This window comes from Zonotrichia leucophrys, chromosome 1 (genome assembly GCF_028769735.1).
Source record: "Zonotrichia leucophrys gambelii isolate GWCS_2022_RI chromosome 1, RI_Zleu_2.0, whole genome shotgun sequence".
In the NCBI taxonomy this organism is placed as follows: domain Eukaryota; kingdom Metazoa; phylum Chordata; class Aves; order Passeriformes; family Passerellidae; genus Zonotrichia; species Zonotrichia leucophrys.
Genome location: NC_088169.1, coordinates 76,757,241 through 76,775,254, shown reverse-complemented (window position 1 = coordinate 76,775,254; position 18,014 = coordinate 76,757,241). Strand labels below are relative to the sequence as shown.

The 18,014-nt window shown below is 37.2% G+C and overlaps 1 protein-coding gene across 1 annotated transcript in view; it reads right to left on the bottom strand.

The window, feature by feature from the left end:
* The window catches only part of TRPC6 (transient receptor potential cation channel subfamily C member 6), a 76,089-nt gene that overhangs the window by 6,603 nt on the left and 51,472 nt on the right, over positions 1-18,014 (bottom strand). The window contains exons 3-9 of the mRNA XM_064718558.1: positions 14,045-14,230; positions 12,013-12,177; positions 9,994-10,207; positions 8,020-8,247; positions 5,639-5,903; positions 4,556-4,751; positions 3,177-3,380 (exon numbers count right to left, since the gene is read on the bottom strand). Coding sequence (XP_064574628.1) covers positions 3,177-3,380; positions 4,556-4,751; positions 5,639-5,903; positions 8,020-8,247; positions 9,994-10,207; positions 12,013-12,177; positions 14,045-14,230 — 1,458 coding nt within the window. The remainder of the gene's footprint in view (positions 1-3,176; positions 3,381-4,555; positions 4,752-5,638; positions 5,904-8,019; positions 8,248-9,993; positions 10,208-12,012; positions 12,178-14,044; positions 14,231-18,014) is intronic.

Below are 18,014 nucleotides of genomic sequence, written 5' to 3'. Positions count from 1 at the left end.
TTAGCACTGACAGCATCTGGCTTCGTTTTCTGCTAGCAATGATCAGGGCAGAGCTGGAGCTAGGAGTAGAATTTCCTTCCTTCCCACCCTAATTCTTGTCCTCCCACTCACTCTGAAGCTGCAGCAGCTTTTGCAGAGAGAAGATGCAGGCTCTGCAGCAGAACAACCCGCAGGCTGGGTCTGGATCAGTGAACCCCAGCGTGTGTTAACATTGCTGGGCACTGCAGTGCAATGTCTTCCACCAGCAGACTTTCACTGTCCTCCCAGGTAGGACTCACACCAGAGCAACCTTCTGTCTTCCTAGGCACAGTCTGGAAACTGGAATGGCTTGGGGACAAGAGGTTTCCTACTGTGTGAGGAAAACTACCTGAATAGGGGCAAGCTATTCCTGAACTGGCCTCAATACCCAGATAAGCCACCCAAGTTATACTAGCACAAACACAGCCCTCAAGTCTTGGGTCTGGTCTTGCCAAATCTTTCTTTATCTTTCCACAGCTCATTTTATTTATACTATAAATATACCTGCACAGGTAGCTCCTTGCTCAGCAGTCATAGCAGCATCAACCCACTCAGCACTAAGGGAAGCAAAAGTCAAAATCCCAAAAGCCTGAGAGTGCCCTTGAGAAGATGCCATGACAGCCTCAACAATAATGAATCGCCAACAGTGGATCAAAAGGTAACACAAAACCACTTTAGCTACTTCTTGGAAGTGCACAGGATGGCAATAGATTCAGATAAATTCAACATGTAGAAGCCCAAAAGGTAAGTGAAAATGCAATAATCTGCCACTATCTGCTGCAAAACCTGAGAAATTAATAAATACAACTCAGACACTTTATGTTTTTCAATGTAAAATTTCGATTTTTAAAATTTGATTTGCATTTTTATAGCTGCTTTGGCAGCAGAGTATGCACATTTCATTTAGGATTAGTTATACTAAAATCTGAACTGAGTGTAAAAGCATTAATATTTGAAGACCTAAAAAAAAAATCGGATAAACAATGTTTGCATCCCTACAGCTCTCTTTCAGAGGGACTGCTGTAAAAGCTGACAAATCTGCAACTGTTTTATGTAGAACTGGTTAGTATTACACTATGCATCTTTCCAGAAACATGCTAGAAAACATGAATTGCTAGGTTTGAATGGAATGATAAAAATACATCTTTCCTTAGTCTGTATAAATGGGACGTTTAAGAATACCTGTTTTATGGGAACATAAATTTCATGCTAAAAAGTCATTAACACAAGCTTAGAACCTACTTATGTGCTTTTCAAATTCACAGAGTAAGCGAATTAGAAAAGAACCATTTGTTTTTTTCCACCACCACTCAATTTTAAGTTTATATGCATCTCCTCAAATGCGCAATATTTTAGTGATGACTTTATCACTCACAGAGGTTTTCAAATCGGGTTGCATCATGCAGCTTTGAAGAAAAGTTTTGCAAATGTCAGATTCACTAAAAACCTGAGCAAATGCATGTGCCATTTCTGTTAGGTCTTAAATACATTAGGATTAGATTTTCCAAACAAAATGAAGTGAGATCTGTGAAACACTAGAAAAATTACTGGTAATAGAGATGAGACATTTCAACTTAATAGCAATTTTGACTTAGGTAACAGTGTTTGTAATACAATATCTACATTTGTTTTCATAAACTGTATAAACTTACCCAGAGGCACAGGATTTTTCCCTAAAAGTTCATTTTTTCTTTCTAGGATTGTGAGCACTTTTTCCTTTTTTACTCTTCAACTAATAAGTGTGAAAAATGTGCTGGTCACACTGGTGACAGAGAACAGACAGATGCATGCAAATTCTTTACTGGTCCCCAGACTAAGGACTAATGCCTCTTGACAACAAATTCAAGAACTCTTAACCTTGAACAGGCCTCTGCTCATACCACAGCCCATTTTAACAAAGATTCTTCCATACTTAAAATTCCATTGAAAAAATTCTGTTTTCCCACCAGGACAAATTCTTTCTTTTTTTTTTTTTTCTGTATGTTAGCATATGCTACTTTCTACTTACTACATCTGGTCAGCTGCCTTGGATAACTCTTCCCTAAAATGTTACAATAGTGCTAGAATAGTGCCAGGCTTTACATTTCCAATGCCACCTAACATTCCATGTTTTTCTCAAGCAATTGAAATGATCTATACCAAGACAGTGCAGGAAAAATACACCTGCTACAAACTAAGCAAATCCAGTGCATCAACTCTAGTGCTTTTTACTGAAGCTGTGTAAGTAAAACAGGTAACAAAATATTTTACAATAAAAGCAAAGGGCATTTTCAGTGGAAGCAGAGACAGCGTGCCAAGCGGGGACTTTGGAGATTGCCCATGCATGTGAGGGTGGCATTAGGAAAGACAAAGGTTGCCTTAAGCTGACATTTGCATGAGCAGTAAGAAATACTGCTACAACAGCAACATAAGGCAGCACAAGGAAAATGCAGGCCTGTTGGCAGTGGGGAAAGGGATTTAAGTGACAGCTGGATGAAGGTAAGAATGAGGGACTTGATGCCTTTTTTGCCTCAGGTTTCATCAACAGTTTCTCAGACCTCTGTGCTCAGTGAAGGAATTCGAGGAGACAGGAAGAACTTGAAACAGGCAAATCCAGAGCAGATGCACCCCTTGTAAATATGCTATCATCTCTGAAAGACCACGGGTATTGGGAGAGGTCCCCAAAGGCTGGAGAACAGCAAATGTCAGATTCATCTTCAAAAAAGGTCAAAATTATGATTCGAGCAACCCTGGGCCACTCAGCTTCCCTTCAGTAACTGGCAAAATAACGCAATGAAAAATGAAACTTCTTGGAGCGTATGCAAGAACAGATGGTGACTGGAAAAAGCAGGTGTGTATTTATGAAAAGTAAAATCTGTCTGACCATCTAGATGGTATTCTGAGATAAAGTGACTTGCAGATAAGAGAAAAGCAGGAGATGTCATTAGTCCTGAAAGCAGGGATTGTAATTATTCTATTCTATTCTATTCTATTCTATTCTATTCTATTCTATTCTATTCTATTCTATTCTATTCTACTCTCCCATGTTAGTGACTGATTCAGTATGAATTAAGTATGTTGAGAAATTCATTAATAAAGCAGGGCAATAATAAAAATAAAGTTAAAATTTGCTTTATCTTCTAAAATTAGCAGTCAAGTATATACAAGAAAAAAATTACCTTATTCATCTCTGCATCTTCCTGAAAGCTTTTCTTTTGGCACAAAAATGGTTTCGAAATACATTTTTTGATTCTGATTAGGAGATACAGCAAAGATTTTGGGCTTGGCACTAAGTTGAAGGGTACTGGAAGAGTTCTCCCTTCTTCAAAGTAAGAAAACCAAAGTTTAGCCCTTGCAAATTTCCATTCTACATCAGCATCATCCTGTAAAACAGAAACACAGCTGTTAAGACATGGTTAATACCACTCTGACTATTGAAGATGCTCTAGCTAAACTTCATGTGTGTTTTAAGTGTTAATTGGCTGAAGTAAATCTCAAACAGATCAAGATTTATGAAAACCAAAATTTCAGTGAATGGAACTGTTCTTCTTAATCCATTTAAAATAATGCAATTGCAGAAGAACAGAATGGATTTAATTTAAATGTTGTTTATTCCAGAGTAAGTGCTAATAGTTTGTGATACAGGACCACAATGACAGACTCCATTACTAGTCTGTAGACTCTATTACTTTAAACATGAACTTAAAAAAGATGAGGTGATTCTTACCTAATTCCTTCAATTTTTTGAAATACATGATTAAACTAGATATACTATCATCATCATGGCTTATGTTTATCTTTTATGATCACCAAAACACTCACCTTATTTCCCCCAGTAAAGTTTAGGAGGGTTTTCCTTTCAGCAGAAAGGACTGACATCAGTTCAAGGTCATGACTCAATATTGCTGCACCTGTTTTTAGAGGCTGTTTTGTCCACTCACTGTATTTTTAATGCTCCAAAGCTGACAGATTTGCCCTGTGGCCTCCTGATCCAGAAGAATGTGAACATCCCTAGAGAATGTGTTGCTCTTGCTCTAGCTTGACAATGCTACAGGCCCCAGTCAGAGCCCAGAATGTGGGACCAAAGTGGAGTCAAACCTAAGTTTGATGCTTTGGCAAGAGCAACCCCTAGGAAAGTCTGGGACGGCCCAGCTCCTGGAGATCTGCTTACTTTCTTCCTAAACAGTGATAATGATTTAGCCTTCTGTTTTCCACGGAATGCAAAAGGTCATGCTGGATTTCAGCAAGTAATTACAAATAAGGCAAATGAAAGATTCACAAAGTCACACCATGTAGCCCATACTCTTCAGGAACATAACACAATTCACCAGTAGTTTCTTATTCCAGTCTGGTTCTTACTATTGCAAGCACATGCAGCCAAGCAATTGACAGGTATTTTATAATAAAAATGAACAGTGGCATTAATAATTTCTTCTGAATTTTTCCAAAAGCTTATGTGGCACTTGTCTTGATGTCAACAAGAAAATTTTCCAGGAGCCAGAGACAATTAGTTGTAACAGTAAATAGGTTGATATTTCATAATAAATGGACTTTTTACCTCAATTTCCTGGAATGAACTGTTGATCATTGCGATAAGCATGTTCAGTAAGACGATGACCATGGTAACATTATAGACTCCATAGAGAACATAACCAATATTTTCAATAAATTTGTGTTTATAATTGATAACAACTGATTTCACTTCTGAGAGTCCAAATATAGCCCAGAACAATGTTTTGAAGCTTTCTTCAACACTAAAAGGAGAAATTGGACACATGCATATGTTATTGAAGAAAAGCTGTATATTCTTATTGTAGAAATTGCCAGTTATCAATTTTATACAGTGTACAAATATTTCCATTACCATAATGTTGAACTCCACCTCTGTAGACAAAAGTAGACTATCTAATTTCATGGGTACAGGCTGTTTCGTAACACAAAATTCCTAACAGAACTAACAATAAAACTAACTATAATTCCTAACTAACTAACAATAAATAACTAATAGTTCCTAATAACTAACAAAATAACAAGTTTTAGGAATCATATATCCATTCTCGAAAGAATATTACAATGATTCATTTGTTAACTACTTTAATCTACATACTACAAGCTTGCTGTTAATATGAAAATAAATTTTAAAAATAATTAACTTGTAAATACTTTATTTAAATTGCATCATTAGTTCACTTACTGAGAATCATTTCACTGTTAATATGATAAATATTAACATGAAACTAAACTATATAAACTATGAAGAAGACAGGATATCTGATGGCAAATCAGCAATTTTCAAAAAAATTAGTCTTATGGACCATAATCTTCCAGCTGAGTTTTTACTATTCCACAATTCCAAGGTAAAGTCATGGTGTGAAAATAGTGATTTTTTTTTTTTTTCAGGTTAGTTAATTTAAATAAATGTATTTCCTCCTGATTAGTTTATAAATAAATGTAAGTCCAAACCTCTGAGGTACTTTTTCCTATTTATCTCCATCTCTTTGAAGACTTATTTTCTCTTGCTTTGATAAAGAGATCTCATTTCCCCACATCCAAAAATACAGTAGCATTGCAAAGATCATTTAGTATTTTACTGAGTTATTGTTAATAAAATAAAGGTTACAATTTAATCAGTTGTACTTACGTTGTGAACGCTTCATTTTGTTTTGCCCCCAGATAGTAGGAATAGAGATTAAACATGCCTATCATGAAAGCCACAAACACCATGATAAATATCACCATAAACTTGAAGATGTCTTTCACGGTTCTGCCAAGTGATATCTGCAGTGGCCCAAAGCTTTCATTAGCTGGTAAGATGTAGGCTATCCGTGAGAAACTCAACACCACTGCAATCGCATACAGCCCTTCAGAAATGATCTGAGGATCAGACGGATCCCAGTTTATTCTGGCTGGAAAAAAGATGAGAATTCCTGTCAGTAAAACGTGATTATCTATGGGAGGCCTCTTTGGACCACCTGCTGCCAGTGCTCTGCCCAATGTAGCCCAGGGTACCACTGGCCTTCTTTGCTGCACAGGCTCATGTTCAACCTGGTGTCCATCAAGTTATCTTTGCTACCCTATGAAAAAACCTGGCATTAAATACTCACTATTAATACCATCCATACACAGATGCTCTTCAAACAGACTTCAGTGTACATGCATACATGAAAAAAATGCCTCAACTATTGCTTTTAGGACTTATGTGAAATTTATAACTTTCAAGTAAAATTTATAAGACTACAATTTAATGTGTTTCAGAATATATACATTTCAATTGCTCTGCTTTTCTGCAGTCTAGATAGTGCGAAAATGCAACCTTTTCAGAAACAGTATCTGAAGCACAGATAAATATAATAAATATAATAAAGACAAACTGATGCAATTTAGTATCTAGAGAAAAATATCTAATAATGGTAAGTGAGATGTGGTGGTGTTGAGAGTGAACACAAGTCAGCAGTGCTTAATTTTTTCCCCATTTGGGCAAAATACCTTCTAGGACTTCCCAAATATCCCAAGCAAGTTCCCTAACATTTTTATCTCTTACTGGTAAAGAGCAAGGATTGAAAAATATTAAGGAAATATAATAGAGTCTCTGAGCAAATAATATATAAAAGATATATTGGTTTTTCTGGCAAAATACATTTATGAACTTCTTGCACCTCATTGCTCAGTTCTGTCCCTGCATTACAGTACATTCCATTCAAAGCTGCACTACCACAGACTGGTTTGCAGGACAGTATTGTATAATTGAACAGATTAAAATTATCTAGAAAAGGGGTGGGTGACAGTGAACTTATTTTGATATTAGTTCATTTCAGTGCTGTCTAGAACAGTCTACAAAAAGATGTACCAACGCAGACAGGGGAACTATGATCAATACTGGAATCATAGAAACACAGAATATGCTGAGTCAGAAGGGTCCCATCAGGATCATTAAGTCCAACTCCTGGACCTGCACAGCACCATCCCCAGCAGTCACACCATGTGCCTGAGAGCGTTGTCCAAATGCTTCTTGGTCTCAGACAGGCTGGGACCACTTCACTGGGGATCCTGTTCCAGTGCCCAAAAACCCTCTGGATGAAGAACCCTTTCCTGATATCCAGCCCAAACCTCCCCTGACATAACTTCAGGCCATTCCCTCAGGTCCTGTCACTGGTCATCAGAGAGCAGAGATCACTGCCTGCCCCTCTGTTGGGAATTTAGCTGCTAGAGAATAGAAAAGTACAAAACCATGGCTAATTCCAAGTCCGGCACCTGCAAGATAACAGTGTCCTTGGGCCTAGCTGTGGTAGGATAACAAACAGTGAAAGAGACATGAGAAAAGAGAGATGTAATCCCTAAGGTATGAGGAAGAGTTGATAGTATAGTTTAACCAATAGATTGCTTAGCTTACAGAATATTCATAAGCTTATTATTTGCTGTATAAGTGTCTGATGCTCTCTTCAATAAACGGAATTTGCTTATCACTCATATTGAGTGTCTGAGTCTCCCCTCACCGACAAATGGCTCGACCCCGGCAAAGGCCCACATTTTTTTTCTCTGCAACACCCCTCCTCTTCCCCTCCTAAGGAAGCTGTAACAGAAATGAGGTCTCCCCTCAGTTTCCTCCCCTTCATGCTGAACAGACCAAGTGACCTCAGCTGCTTTTCGTATGACTTCCCTTGAAGGCCCTTCACCGTCCTCATTGCCCTCCTTTGGGCACTATCTAGTTCAGTCTCTTTTTTATGTTGTGGCACAAGAAGTGCCCCCAGCCCTGGAGGTGAGGCTGCCCCAGAGCAGAGCAGAGCAGAGCAGAGCAGGACAATCCCCTCCCTTGCCCAGTGTCCATGCTGTGCCTGATGCCCCCAGGACACACTCAGCCCTCCTGGCTGCCAGGGCACTGCTGGCTCACGTTCAACTTGCCATAAAGATAAAGAAGAGAAGCAGTGGGAATTTCTTCAGTACTACATTGTGAAACTATGGCATTGGAGACTAATTAAAAGAAAATCAATTTGTTTTGGCCCAATAATTGTGCCATCAACTCACCCAAGGTGTAGTATTTTATGTTGGGCTCCAGTGTTGGACTTGTCAGATCTTTCATATTTGCATCAACGATGTTCTGGGCTCTGGATGCATGCCAAAACGCCATAAACCTTGCTATAAATGATGCTGCAAAAATTGCTAACATACCAAAATCAAGCATATTCCATAACTCAAACAGGTATTCCTTTGGACCTTGGGACCAAATTTCTTTACATTCAGACCATATCATGCCTGTATAAGAGAGAACAGAGAAAACAGTGTGTTCTTTATTCCTCATGCTTGTTTCATATTTTTATTATATATAGGACATGCTCTTGGTGGCAGTCAAATTCAAAACTATTTTGATCAGTGGGAGTTCAAACACAAAATTAAATCCTTGGACCTCCAAATTTATATACATTCTGAGACTTCTTTCTCATCTAAGTAATAATAACAATCTTTCAGACTGCTTCTTCCTGTAAAACTAAAAAAGCTTTCCAAGAGAGGAATGGGATGTGAGTATTACCATCTGTTACAGACACAGAATGAGATGAGAAGAGCAGAAATGCTCTGGCATGAACATACAATGGTGGCAGAGATAAAGCATAACTCAAAATTTCTTATTTGCCATTTTCCTGGTTACAGTCTCTTTTACATATGTGACAAATGATCATGAAAGTAAGACTCAGACCTAATTCTTCTTCAATAGGACAAAGGTATCTGTCTGATTCCTAACTACTGTCCCTTAGTAATAAAGTGGAAGTACATTATCAGCTTTTGACAGCTTTTTTTATTGTGAAAACCCTTTTTTCTTTTCAAGGTAAAAAATATGTAATTATGAAGTAAAATTCTAAAGAGCTAATAACTAAATGGAATCATGTCACTAATTTTTAGACTTATCAAATTGAAAGTACTTTTCATAACTTTCAGATAAGGACAATAATAATGTCAATTACAGTCAATGTTACATCTGTATGCATGAATCAATTTTTCATAAACTGTCTTATGCATGACACTGATACAAAAATAGATTAAATTAGTAAAGTAGAACTTCAAATTGAGAATTTATGATTTACTTCTTTATTACCAGATGAAAATATTGATGCTTATAGACTTTGAAAGTCTAAGTGCTATATTATTCCTAAAATAAAAAATTATAATAATTTATAAATAGCTTTACAATTAAATAAATAAATACTGCCACGGTCTTTTAAAGCTATAATCAGTTGGTATACAAATTTCAATCACAGATCATAAAAGCAAAATACTTTAAATGCACAAGATCTTGAATGGATAGCTTGAATTTAGCTTTCCCTTTTTACAGGCATAACTAACAACCAGATCCTTAAAATATTTGGACATCTAAACCCTACTGCACTAAAAGGTAGTAGACTTGTAAGTAAGAATCTGACAGCTAATATATTTTGGAAGGTCTGTGCTCAAGTTCTGATGCTGAAGAGTTCTACATCACCAAGTTGAATGGGTCTGCTCAGAGTATTGTTCAGAGAACTCACTTCATTCCTGTGTTGGGATGGAAAAAATATATCACTGAATCTTCTGGGATCTATATTCTTCTCTTTTGTCACTAATATATTCAGCTAAACACTATTAGTTCTGCAGGCATGCTTGCAAAATAAGAGATTAAGAGACAATTGGACACAAATAAATCTTGTCCCATCACGTAAAAATCTTTCCTCTGGAAATTCACACTGAGACTCAACCACCCCAAAAACTGGTAGACACTTTGCTTTGATATTCATAAAACTGAATTAATTAATCTTCAGATAATATAGATTTCACCTAAATACTTAGTCTGTATGTTTGTGATCAACTAGACACCTGAATCCTGCTGCCATCTAATAAAAAACACAAGGCCCACATGGGAATGCAGACAGCTGAATAAACTCCCTTTGTTGCAATTTTTACACAAAACGTTAAAAGGAAAGGGTTCAGTTCAGCTTCACTTGTAATCATAGCAACTTAAGCAAAAATTTTTACCTACTACCCAAGAAATAATAAGCATCTCCATCCATGAGAAACATGATGTTTTCATCCTAAAAAGCTGTTTTACGTTGTCTGTTGTTTCATTGGGTCGGAGTTTGGTGCCATCAAACCTGTCAGCTGCATTCATGACAAGCAGACCAAGAAAAATGGTGAAAGAAGCTGCATGGGCTACAAACTTCATGAATGGGCCACGCATTATCCTCCCCAGCTGCAAAAGAGATCAACAAACACAAGGCCATTGCACTGACTGATTCCAAATAAAATGTATATAAAAAGAGCAGTAACACAGATAATCATATATTTCAATAATACAAAGCTACAAATATCTGAAAACGTTTGTATACTGTGATGCCCTGTTCACAGTCACCTTTACAAGTTTCTACTGATTTGCTATTTTCAGAGGAATAATCCATCAGTTTCACTGTTAGGATATCAGCAATAGATTAAAAGTGAAACTGAAATGAAAAAAAAAAATAAATATTTTAACTCAGTGGCTTGAAATAATACTGTAATTATTTTTTGTCATTATTTTCTATTACAGATAATCAAGAGAAAAATCTATTACAGCTGTTGAATTTTTTAATACTAGCTAGCTTTATTGTAAGGCAAGACAGAAAATAAGATTTTGACACACTTACTAAAAGCATTATCATTATGAGTGAATTATGAAGAAAAGAATTCCCTTTCCTGACTGATGAGATACTCAATTTAGTATCAGTTATTGTGCAGTTTTCCCAACTCATTTTCTTTTTTTAAAAAAGTCGTGACATCTCAAAAAGTTGTATTTGTAGTTCTGTAGAGTCTTAACTTCCTCCTGACTTGTACAAAGGAAAAGTTCTCAGCTTTGCAAATCACTATGAACAAGTTAAAAAATAGCTTAGCGCAACACTTTAAAACCTGAAAGCTCCACACAAACTCACATGAGGTTGAACTTTTAGCAATTCTTTATTTTTGAGAGTGCCTGTATTAGTATTAAAAGTCTTAGCTTGTCCACTTAGGTTGGCAGCTCCAGAAAAATACTTTTTAATTTTTAAATGACCGCATTTGTATATGACAAATAAATCATTTAAGGAAAATATCAAGATAAGTCACTGCTACAGCAAAAATTCAATTACTGAAATGTGTTGTATCTCAAGGCATTTTAAGAGAAAATTCTTCATAAACCCCCTAGGCATAATACTAAAAAGTGAAAATAATGCAACTGATTTTTATTGTCTAGATTGAAAGACATGAAAAAAATTGGTAAAACATAAAAGGCTACAGAGTCCAAACTGCTAGAATTGTGGATCTTGTACTGCAATATGTTGAATAATCCTTATAGGATTAGTCCCTCTAACATACTTTCAAGGAAAATTTTCCATGAGTGTCCACTCAAAAGGGATACTGGCCAACTGAAACAGGGATTCAACACAAAGCTCAGTGAGGTCAAAAACTGCAACCCATCTTTATCGGACAGGTTTTCCATACTATAGATAAACTAAACCAGATATATTGGTAGCACTTAATCCCAGACAGAGCATTCCAAGTGAATGCAGGGCAGGTTGTACAACTGCTTTGAAGACCTCACAAAATATGATGAATACTAGCACTGTCTTGACTTTTATAGAGCTATTTTTGATAATGAAAAAGAAAATTTCCTTTGAAGCAACTGGAACTGGAATCAACCCACAGCTTGAGCTTAGCTTACATCTGAATCAATGGAAAATAGTATCCTCTGCACCTGCCTACTAAGGCAAGAATTAAATGAAAAACTGTTTGGTTTATAAAGCAGGATTTCCTCAATGTAACACTTGGTTGACCGTTTTAACTTAGTTTCCTTCATACTGCAATTAACACAACACATTTGCTTGTCTTAATTACAGTTGCCTGAATGTGCAACCTTGCAGCCATTCCACTCTAACCTGGCTTTAAAACAACACGTTTCTGAAGTGCTGTGTAAGTGTGTCTTTGTCATACAGGAATTTATAGGCTGAGGAGTTCTTAGGAGGCCCTGACAAGGCTTCCCAGGCTGACCTTACTGCAAGGAGCAATCCAATAGGCCATGGAGAGGAAGGGCAGTCCGACCGCCACCGCGAGAACAACCAGAAACTTCACTGCCATCGTCTGCTGCCGCAAACCCGACAGATTCTCGTACCAGATAGAGAGGAGCTGCTGCTGGCAGTTTGGGTGTGCTACAAACTAATAAAAATAAAAAAGAGCACAAAAATGATACTGCTTTCAGAATAACTTCTCTTTAAATATGGCTATAGGAAGCGGATTAAGAATGCTGGAATTGTGAAAATGCAGCTTAAATTCAAAGGGGTATTAACAGGGGCATAAGAAAATCTATTTTGGTAAGCCAAATCTCTCAGCAAACATGCATGTTGCCATCAGCAATAAATACTTGAACTTAAAAACTTATTTATTAACACTATGTTCCATCACAAACTATTAATTTCATCTAAGGCTGATTTATCTGGGCAAACTCTATATGTTTCTGACATTTATCATTTTAATTTTACTGCTTCAGAAATCCCAATACTTTGAGCCTTCTGTTCTGCAAAAATCGCTACGTAATCTTCACTAAGGAAAGAAATAATACATCCTATTTTCACATAATTACACAGAAAATACAACTTTTTTCAGCTGGCATGAGAAAACAGCTGTCACATTTGCAGGAAATCAGATGAGGATTACTTATAACTTGGTTCTGGAACCATTTGGAGAAACTGCAAAACTGAGAAGCCTGTCCCATAAGGCTCTTTGTGTCCTCTGGACTGTATAAGAAGCATCTTACAAAGGTAGATGTTAAAAAATTGTAGATTCTTGTGCACTGTACATTTTAAAATCCAAATATATAAATAAAATAAAAATGTATTTGAATGTAGTATTTTTTCTAGATCCTTTCTCTATACTTAAAAGATGACTGGCTGAAGGTACAAGAAATGTCTTTATTGAGATAAGAGAAAGTGTTGAAAGAAAGTTCACATGTGCAGAAGCACTAAGACTCACAGTATGAAGGACCCAAGCTCAATGTAAGCTGTTCTCTTCAACAGCTGTTTCAGCTCTCTTTGCTGACTGTAGCTTGGAAGTGTTTTGCAGGTTGTGCTCATATACTGGTTCAGCCAAAAGCGTTTTTGTCCTTCCTTCCCTTCGTGAACACATAAATACACCTCTCACATATAAATCTGTGTGTGTCCCCCAGGCACGGGAACTCAATTTCTGTAAAAATTTAGGGTAACATGCTTTTGAAGTATACCTTTTATCTCTGTCTCCTTGATCTTTGGTCGTACAAACTTCACTGCACAAATCATTTCTCCCTGGTTGACACAAGTCACCTAGAATTTTACAACCTATATTATCCAAGACAAGTTTCCTGGGAAATTCCAATGTTTATGCAGTTACAAACTCAGCTGGTTTCACTGAGCACTGTTCAGATGGAGAACAGAGTATTAATCTGTCAGTAGAAATAAAAGCAAGCCAAAGAAGGGACAATAATTTCTGCAGTTGGCACTGCCTAAAGCCTGCTTTCTTCTGAACTCAGAACCACAGTACTAATATTCCTAGGTTGTTCCTCTGATCCCTCTGTACAGACACACACAGTTTCTGTGAGACATGCAATTTCTCCAGGTTTTCTCACATTCCTGAGCAAGGCACAACAGCCTGACAAAAATCAGTATCAATACTCATTATGTAGTGCACTAGGTCTGATGTACTGTTTTTAGCTTTTATTAGATCTTACATTTTTCCAGGCTTCAGAATTAGTGCAAAACTTTTCCATATTTTTTCTTTAAAAAAGAGATTTAAAATAAAAATGTATATCAAAAATTTTTGCATATAGCTACACATTGCTTTAGAGTAATCTGCTCTCATGCTCATTGTGAGCAGTATTCACCTTAAATATCTGCCTCTTGTTTATACTGCAAGCTAAGATTCTTTAGATTGTTAAAACCACTGTGCCTAAAGGGCCGAAACATTCATTTCAGGGTCAAAACATAAAATTTAACAAAAGCATAATTTCATACCACCATCATGACACGCCTCTTTGATCAACAGAATTGCTTACTTTTTTAACTTCATACTTGATGGCGAGTTTTAGGCGGCTGAGGCTGGGACGACCATGCTCTCCATTATTATGGCTCATCTCCACATCACCATTCAGAATAGCTTCCACTTCTTCTGTATTTCTGCACAAATCAAGCAGTCCAACTACAAAATCTTTGCATTGCATAGACAGCTTCTTGTAATCATTCTAGAAAAGAGAAGCAGAAAGAAAAAATCTTAGTGTTTAGATCCAACATGAGAGAAGCAATTCTACATTCCACCTACACCTCTGTGAATGTGAATAGATTCTTTGCATCTTGTTATGCTTTTTTTCCCCTAAATGTTCAAGGAATGGATTTGTTGTCTAGTACATCTACATTATCAATTTTCACACCTGAGTCACTCGTCTAGACATGCTTTAGAGGAAATTAAAGTAGGAAAATAAAACTAAAACACTTTCAGCAACATCGTATGACACATTTTAATGACCAATTCAAGTTGAGATGTATAGCAGAGGGGAAATTTTTCTATTCACTGTTGCAGAAGTTTAGAAAAGATGTAGAAAATAGCACTGTAGAGATTTCAGTTGGCCAAGATGAGCATGCTACGCAGAATACATCTAAAGAAATTCCCAACCTTCCTTCGAAATGCATAAATATACTGAATTTTCTAATGCCTGGAATTATTCTTGTAAACTTCGTCTTTCCCCTTTTCCAACATCTATTCTAGCCTGCAAACACAAGGTTTGATTGCTGTTCTCCACAATACTGCTACCAGTGGTACAGCTTGTGTGGTGACACCACATCTCTGACTGCAGCTCTGCTCTAGCTCAAGGACCTCTCAAGAGACTTCAGCACATGGGCCAAAATGTTGCTCTGCAACTGCAACTTCAGTTGCTTATTGCTTCAGCTAACAAGTGTTGTCATTGGGCACTGTTTTCAAAAAGGCAGAAGTCAAAACAGGAAACGGTATTTTGATCATTGCAATATGCAGTTCATTAACCACTCCTTACATGCAGCTGTGTTTGGATCATAAAAGTTGGATATAGCTGGGAATTAGGTAGAGATGTGTATCTAAAGCTAAAAAAAATCTCACAAGAGATTTAGTCACACACGTGTCAAAAACTTCTGCTATTTTGTGATTTCTGCTCATTTTAATGTCTCAAAAAAGATGAAATTACTGTAGAATTTTTTCCTAAATGAAAGAATTACACAGACACATTTCCCCCTCTTCCAGTCTCTTCTTTGGGGTATTTCCCCTTCTTCCACCTTTAGTCTTGAGTTAGCCCCTTCTCTTTAAATACTTCCTTCATACTAACTGCCATCTAATGCATCCAATACTTCATCCTAGAAGAGAATGAGCACACAGGATACCCTAATTTCTTTGCTGAGGGCGTACTTCATGCATCTTTGTGCTTTACTACCCACAACACTACAATAGCAGTTTATTACTTGGATATATTAAAGGATTGCATCCAAGTTTCACACTGCACTTTGCTTAGATGGATGCAAACATTCACAGACAAATATTTACAGACATCTACATAAAACTGCTAGTGATTTATTTTTTTAATAATATAACATAAACAAGGTAACTCAGATCTCTTAGAAGAGCAAAAGGCACTTCAATGTCATTTATCTACAAAGACAACAGAAGCTAAATACTAAAAGTAATAACTTCCTGTCATTCTGAATAATGTATTATTGCATTATTTGTTTTCTCTCCATTCAATGAATAACAGGAGATTTTAATCAAAATCCTGACTTCTGACACTACAAAAAGACTTTTGTGAGAGTAATATTTCACCTTCTGTTTGGCTTTCATTTTTCTGCAGAAGCTAAGATTCACTATTCAGTATTTTTAACACATTAATTTTCTCTTCCAAATGAAAGGAAAATTAGCCATTTCAAATTCACAGACAAAGGAGAAACATAGAGGCAACTACCCACCTGTGATTAGGTACTAACTCTTCCAAACTGATATTTGACCCTTGAGTACCAATATAAAATACCAAGTAACTTTCAGTAAACATACAAACAATATAATTTGGCCTTCATAAGAACTTATGAAGCATTGTAATACATTAGTATGTGTATTTTTTCTGGCAGAAGATTGGTACATACCTCCACACTCATACACACACTCCATAAGTATTTTCCAGCTTAAGTGACTTACACCAGACATAGAGTTTCAAAACTGTATGTGAGGAGACCATTACTCTACAGGGGAATTAGCCCTTCTGAATTTAGGTTTGTACACAGTACTACAGTATGTATTAGCATCCTGAAAATTCATTCATAAAATCCACCAGTTTATTTTCTCATCTGCAAATGCAATGAAACTCTTCCCCCTCCCATGAAATACTGCCACAGCTGTGACCAGCAGTGGTAGCCAAGATGAAAAGTTCTCAGCAGTCAGGTTATGGCAAACAATTGCTTAAGTGGGAAATTGAGCATTGCCCATCATTGCCCCCTCCTCTGCTGTGTCACAGGCAAAGTTAGCTGAAGGCAGAACAAAAAATGAAATGACAGCAAAAATGATTGCTACACTCTGCAATGTGTCTCTGTAAAAACACAAATAAAGGTCCCCCTCCCCGGGTCTCACATGTCTCCTACCATTTATGTGAGCCAAGGGAGTGGGGCAATTTGTTTGGCCTAATTTATTTTCAAAAATGGTCAAAGGCATGGATAATGAGTTCTCCTTTACTTCATGTTGCAAATGTAGTGATTTTTTAAAAAAGCCCATTCCTGAGAAACTTTGGATGGTAGTTAGAAACTAAGTTACAGCTGGAGGCTGTAAAAAGAATCAGCACTGAATTCTGCAGTAAAGCATGTGTGCTTTATTCTCTGCATGTGACAACACTGGCTCAGAGCTCCTCAGCAGTTTAGGAAAAAAACAAATTGTGCCAGATTTCACAAATTTCTTCCCAAGGATGAGGGAGAAGTACCAGCTGCTCCCACCTGCAGAAGGGAGGTGATGCAGCACTGTGGGGGATGAGGAACTAGGGAACAATGCTGGTGGCAGGGGAGTGAGAGTAGCACTGCTGAGAGGAGGCACCTGCCCTTAACATGCCAGACTGTCTTGGGGTGCCAAGTAAGGGGGCAAGCAGGCACTTGTCACTCTGAAAACCTCAGCTGACCATGGCCTGCTTTACCTCTGACCATGCACAGGAGAGCACAGCCAGGAGAGCATCACTACAGCTGTATATCCCAAAGAAAGAGACTTTTTTCACATGGTCCCCTGTGACCAGCCACAGGCTCCTGCTGTCCCCCAGACTGTGCCTGGGATTAGAATGCTCTCAGCATGCAGGACGACAATGAACCACATGGATGGGATAGAGCAGTGCTCCAAACCATGTCCTGGCTCTGCTCAGTGAACTGTAGAGGACAAGATCAGAAATATGGATACTGCTATACTAGAACTTAGGATTTCAAAGTGGGATGTCATGTTGGATTTAGGTGTCACAGTAGATACCTAAATACATTACTTCCCTTTCAAAGGTGGCCCTTATGCCTTCAGTGCTTCCCTCCTTCTCTAACAACTAATGTTACTTTTCTTTAAGAAAGCTGACAACACCTGTAGTGAAGATGGGGGTCCCATTTCTGTAATGTATGGGACCCCCAATGGGGTTGTATAAATGAAAAAAAAAGCAACAAACAAAACAAAAAAACCCTAAAAAAAAAAACCAAACAAAAAAACCAAAAAAAAACACCCTAGAAAATTAGATTTTGAGAGGGTTGAATTGAATTTTGATTCTCATCAGAAAAGCAAATTTGGATGATTTTATTAGGGGGATTACTGTACAGCAAACAGTAATATATCTATGTTTAACTTAAAAACACATTTTCTATTTCATCCCTTTAAAGAGTAAACTAGTCAGTTGCCATTATAATTGCAGTGGACTTTTTAACAAATGCTAATCTTATCTATTTTGAACAGCACTGGGCCACAACTGTCCCTCTTAAAACTTCAGGCCACATCTCTGCAGGACA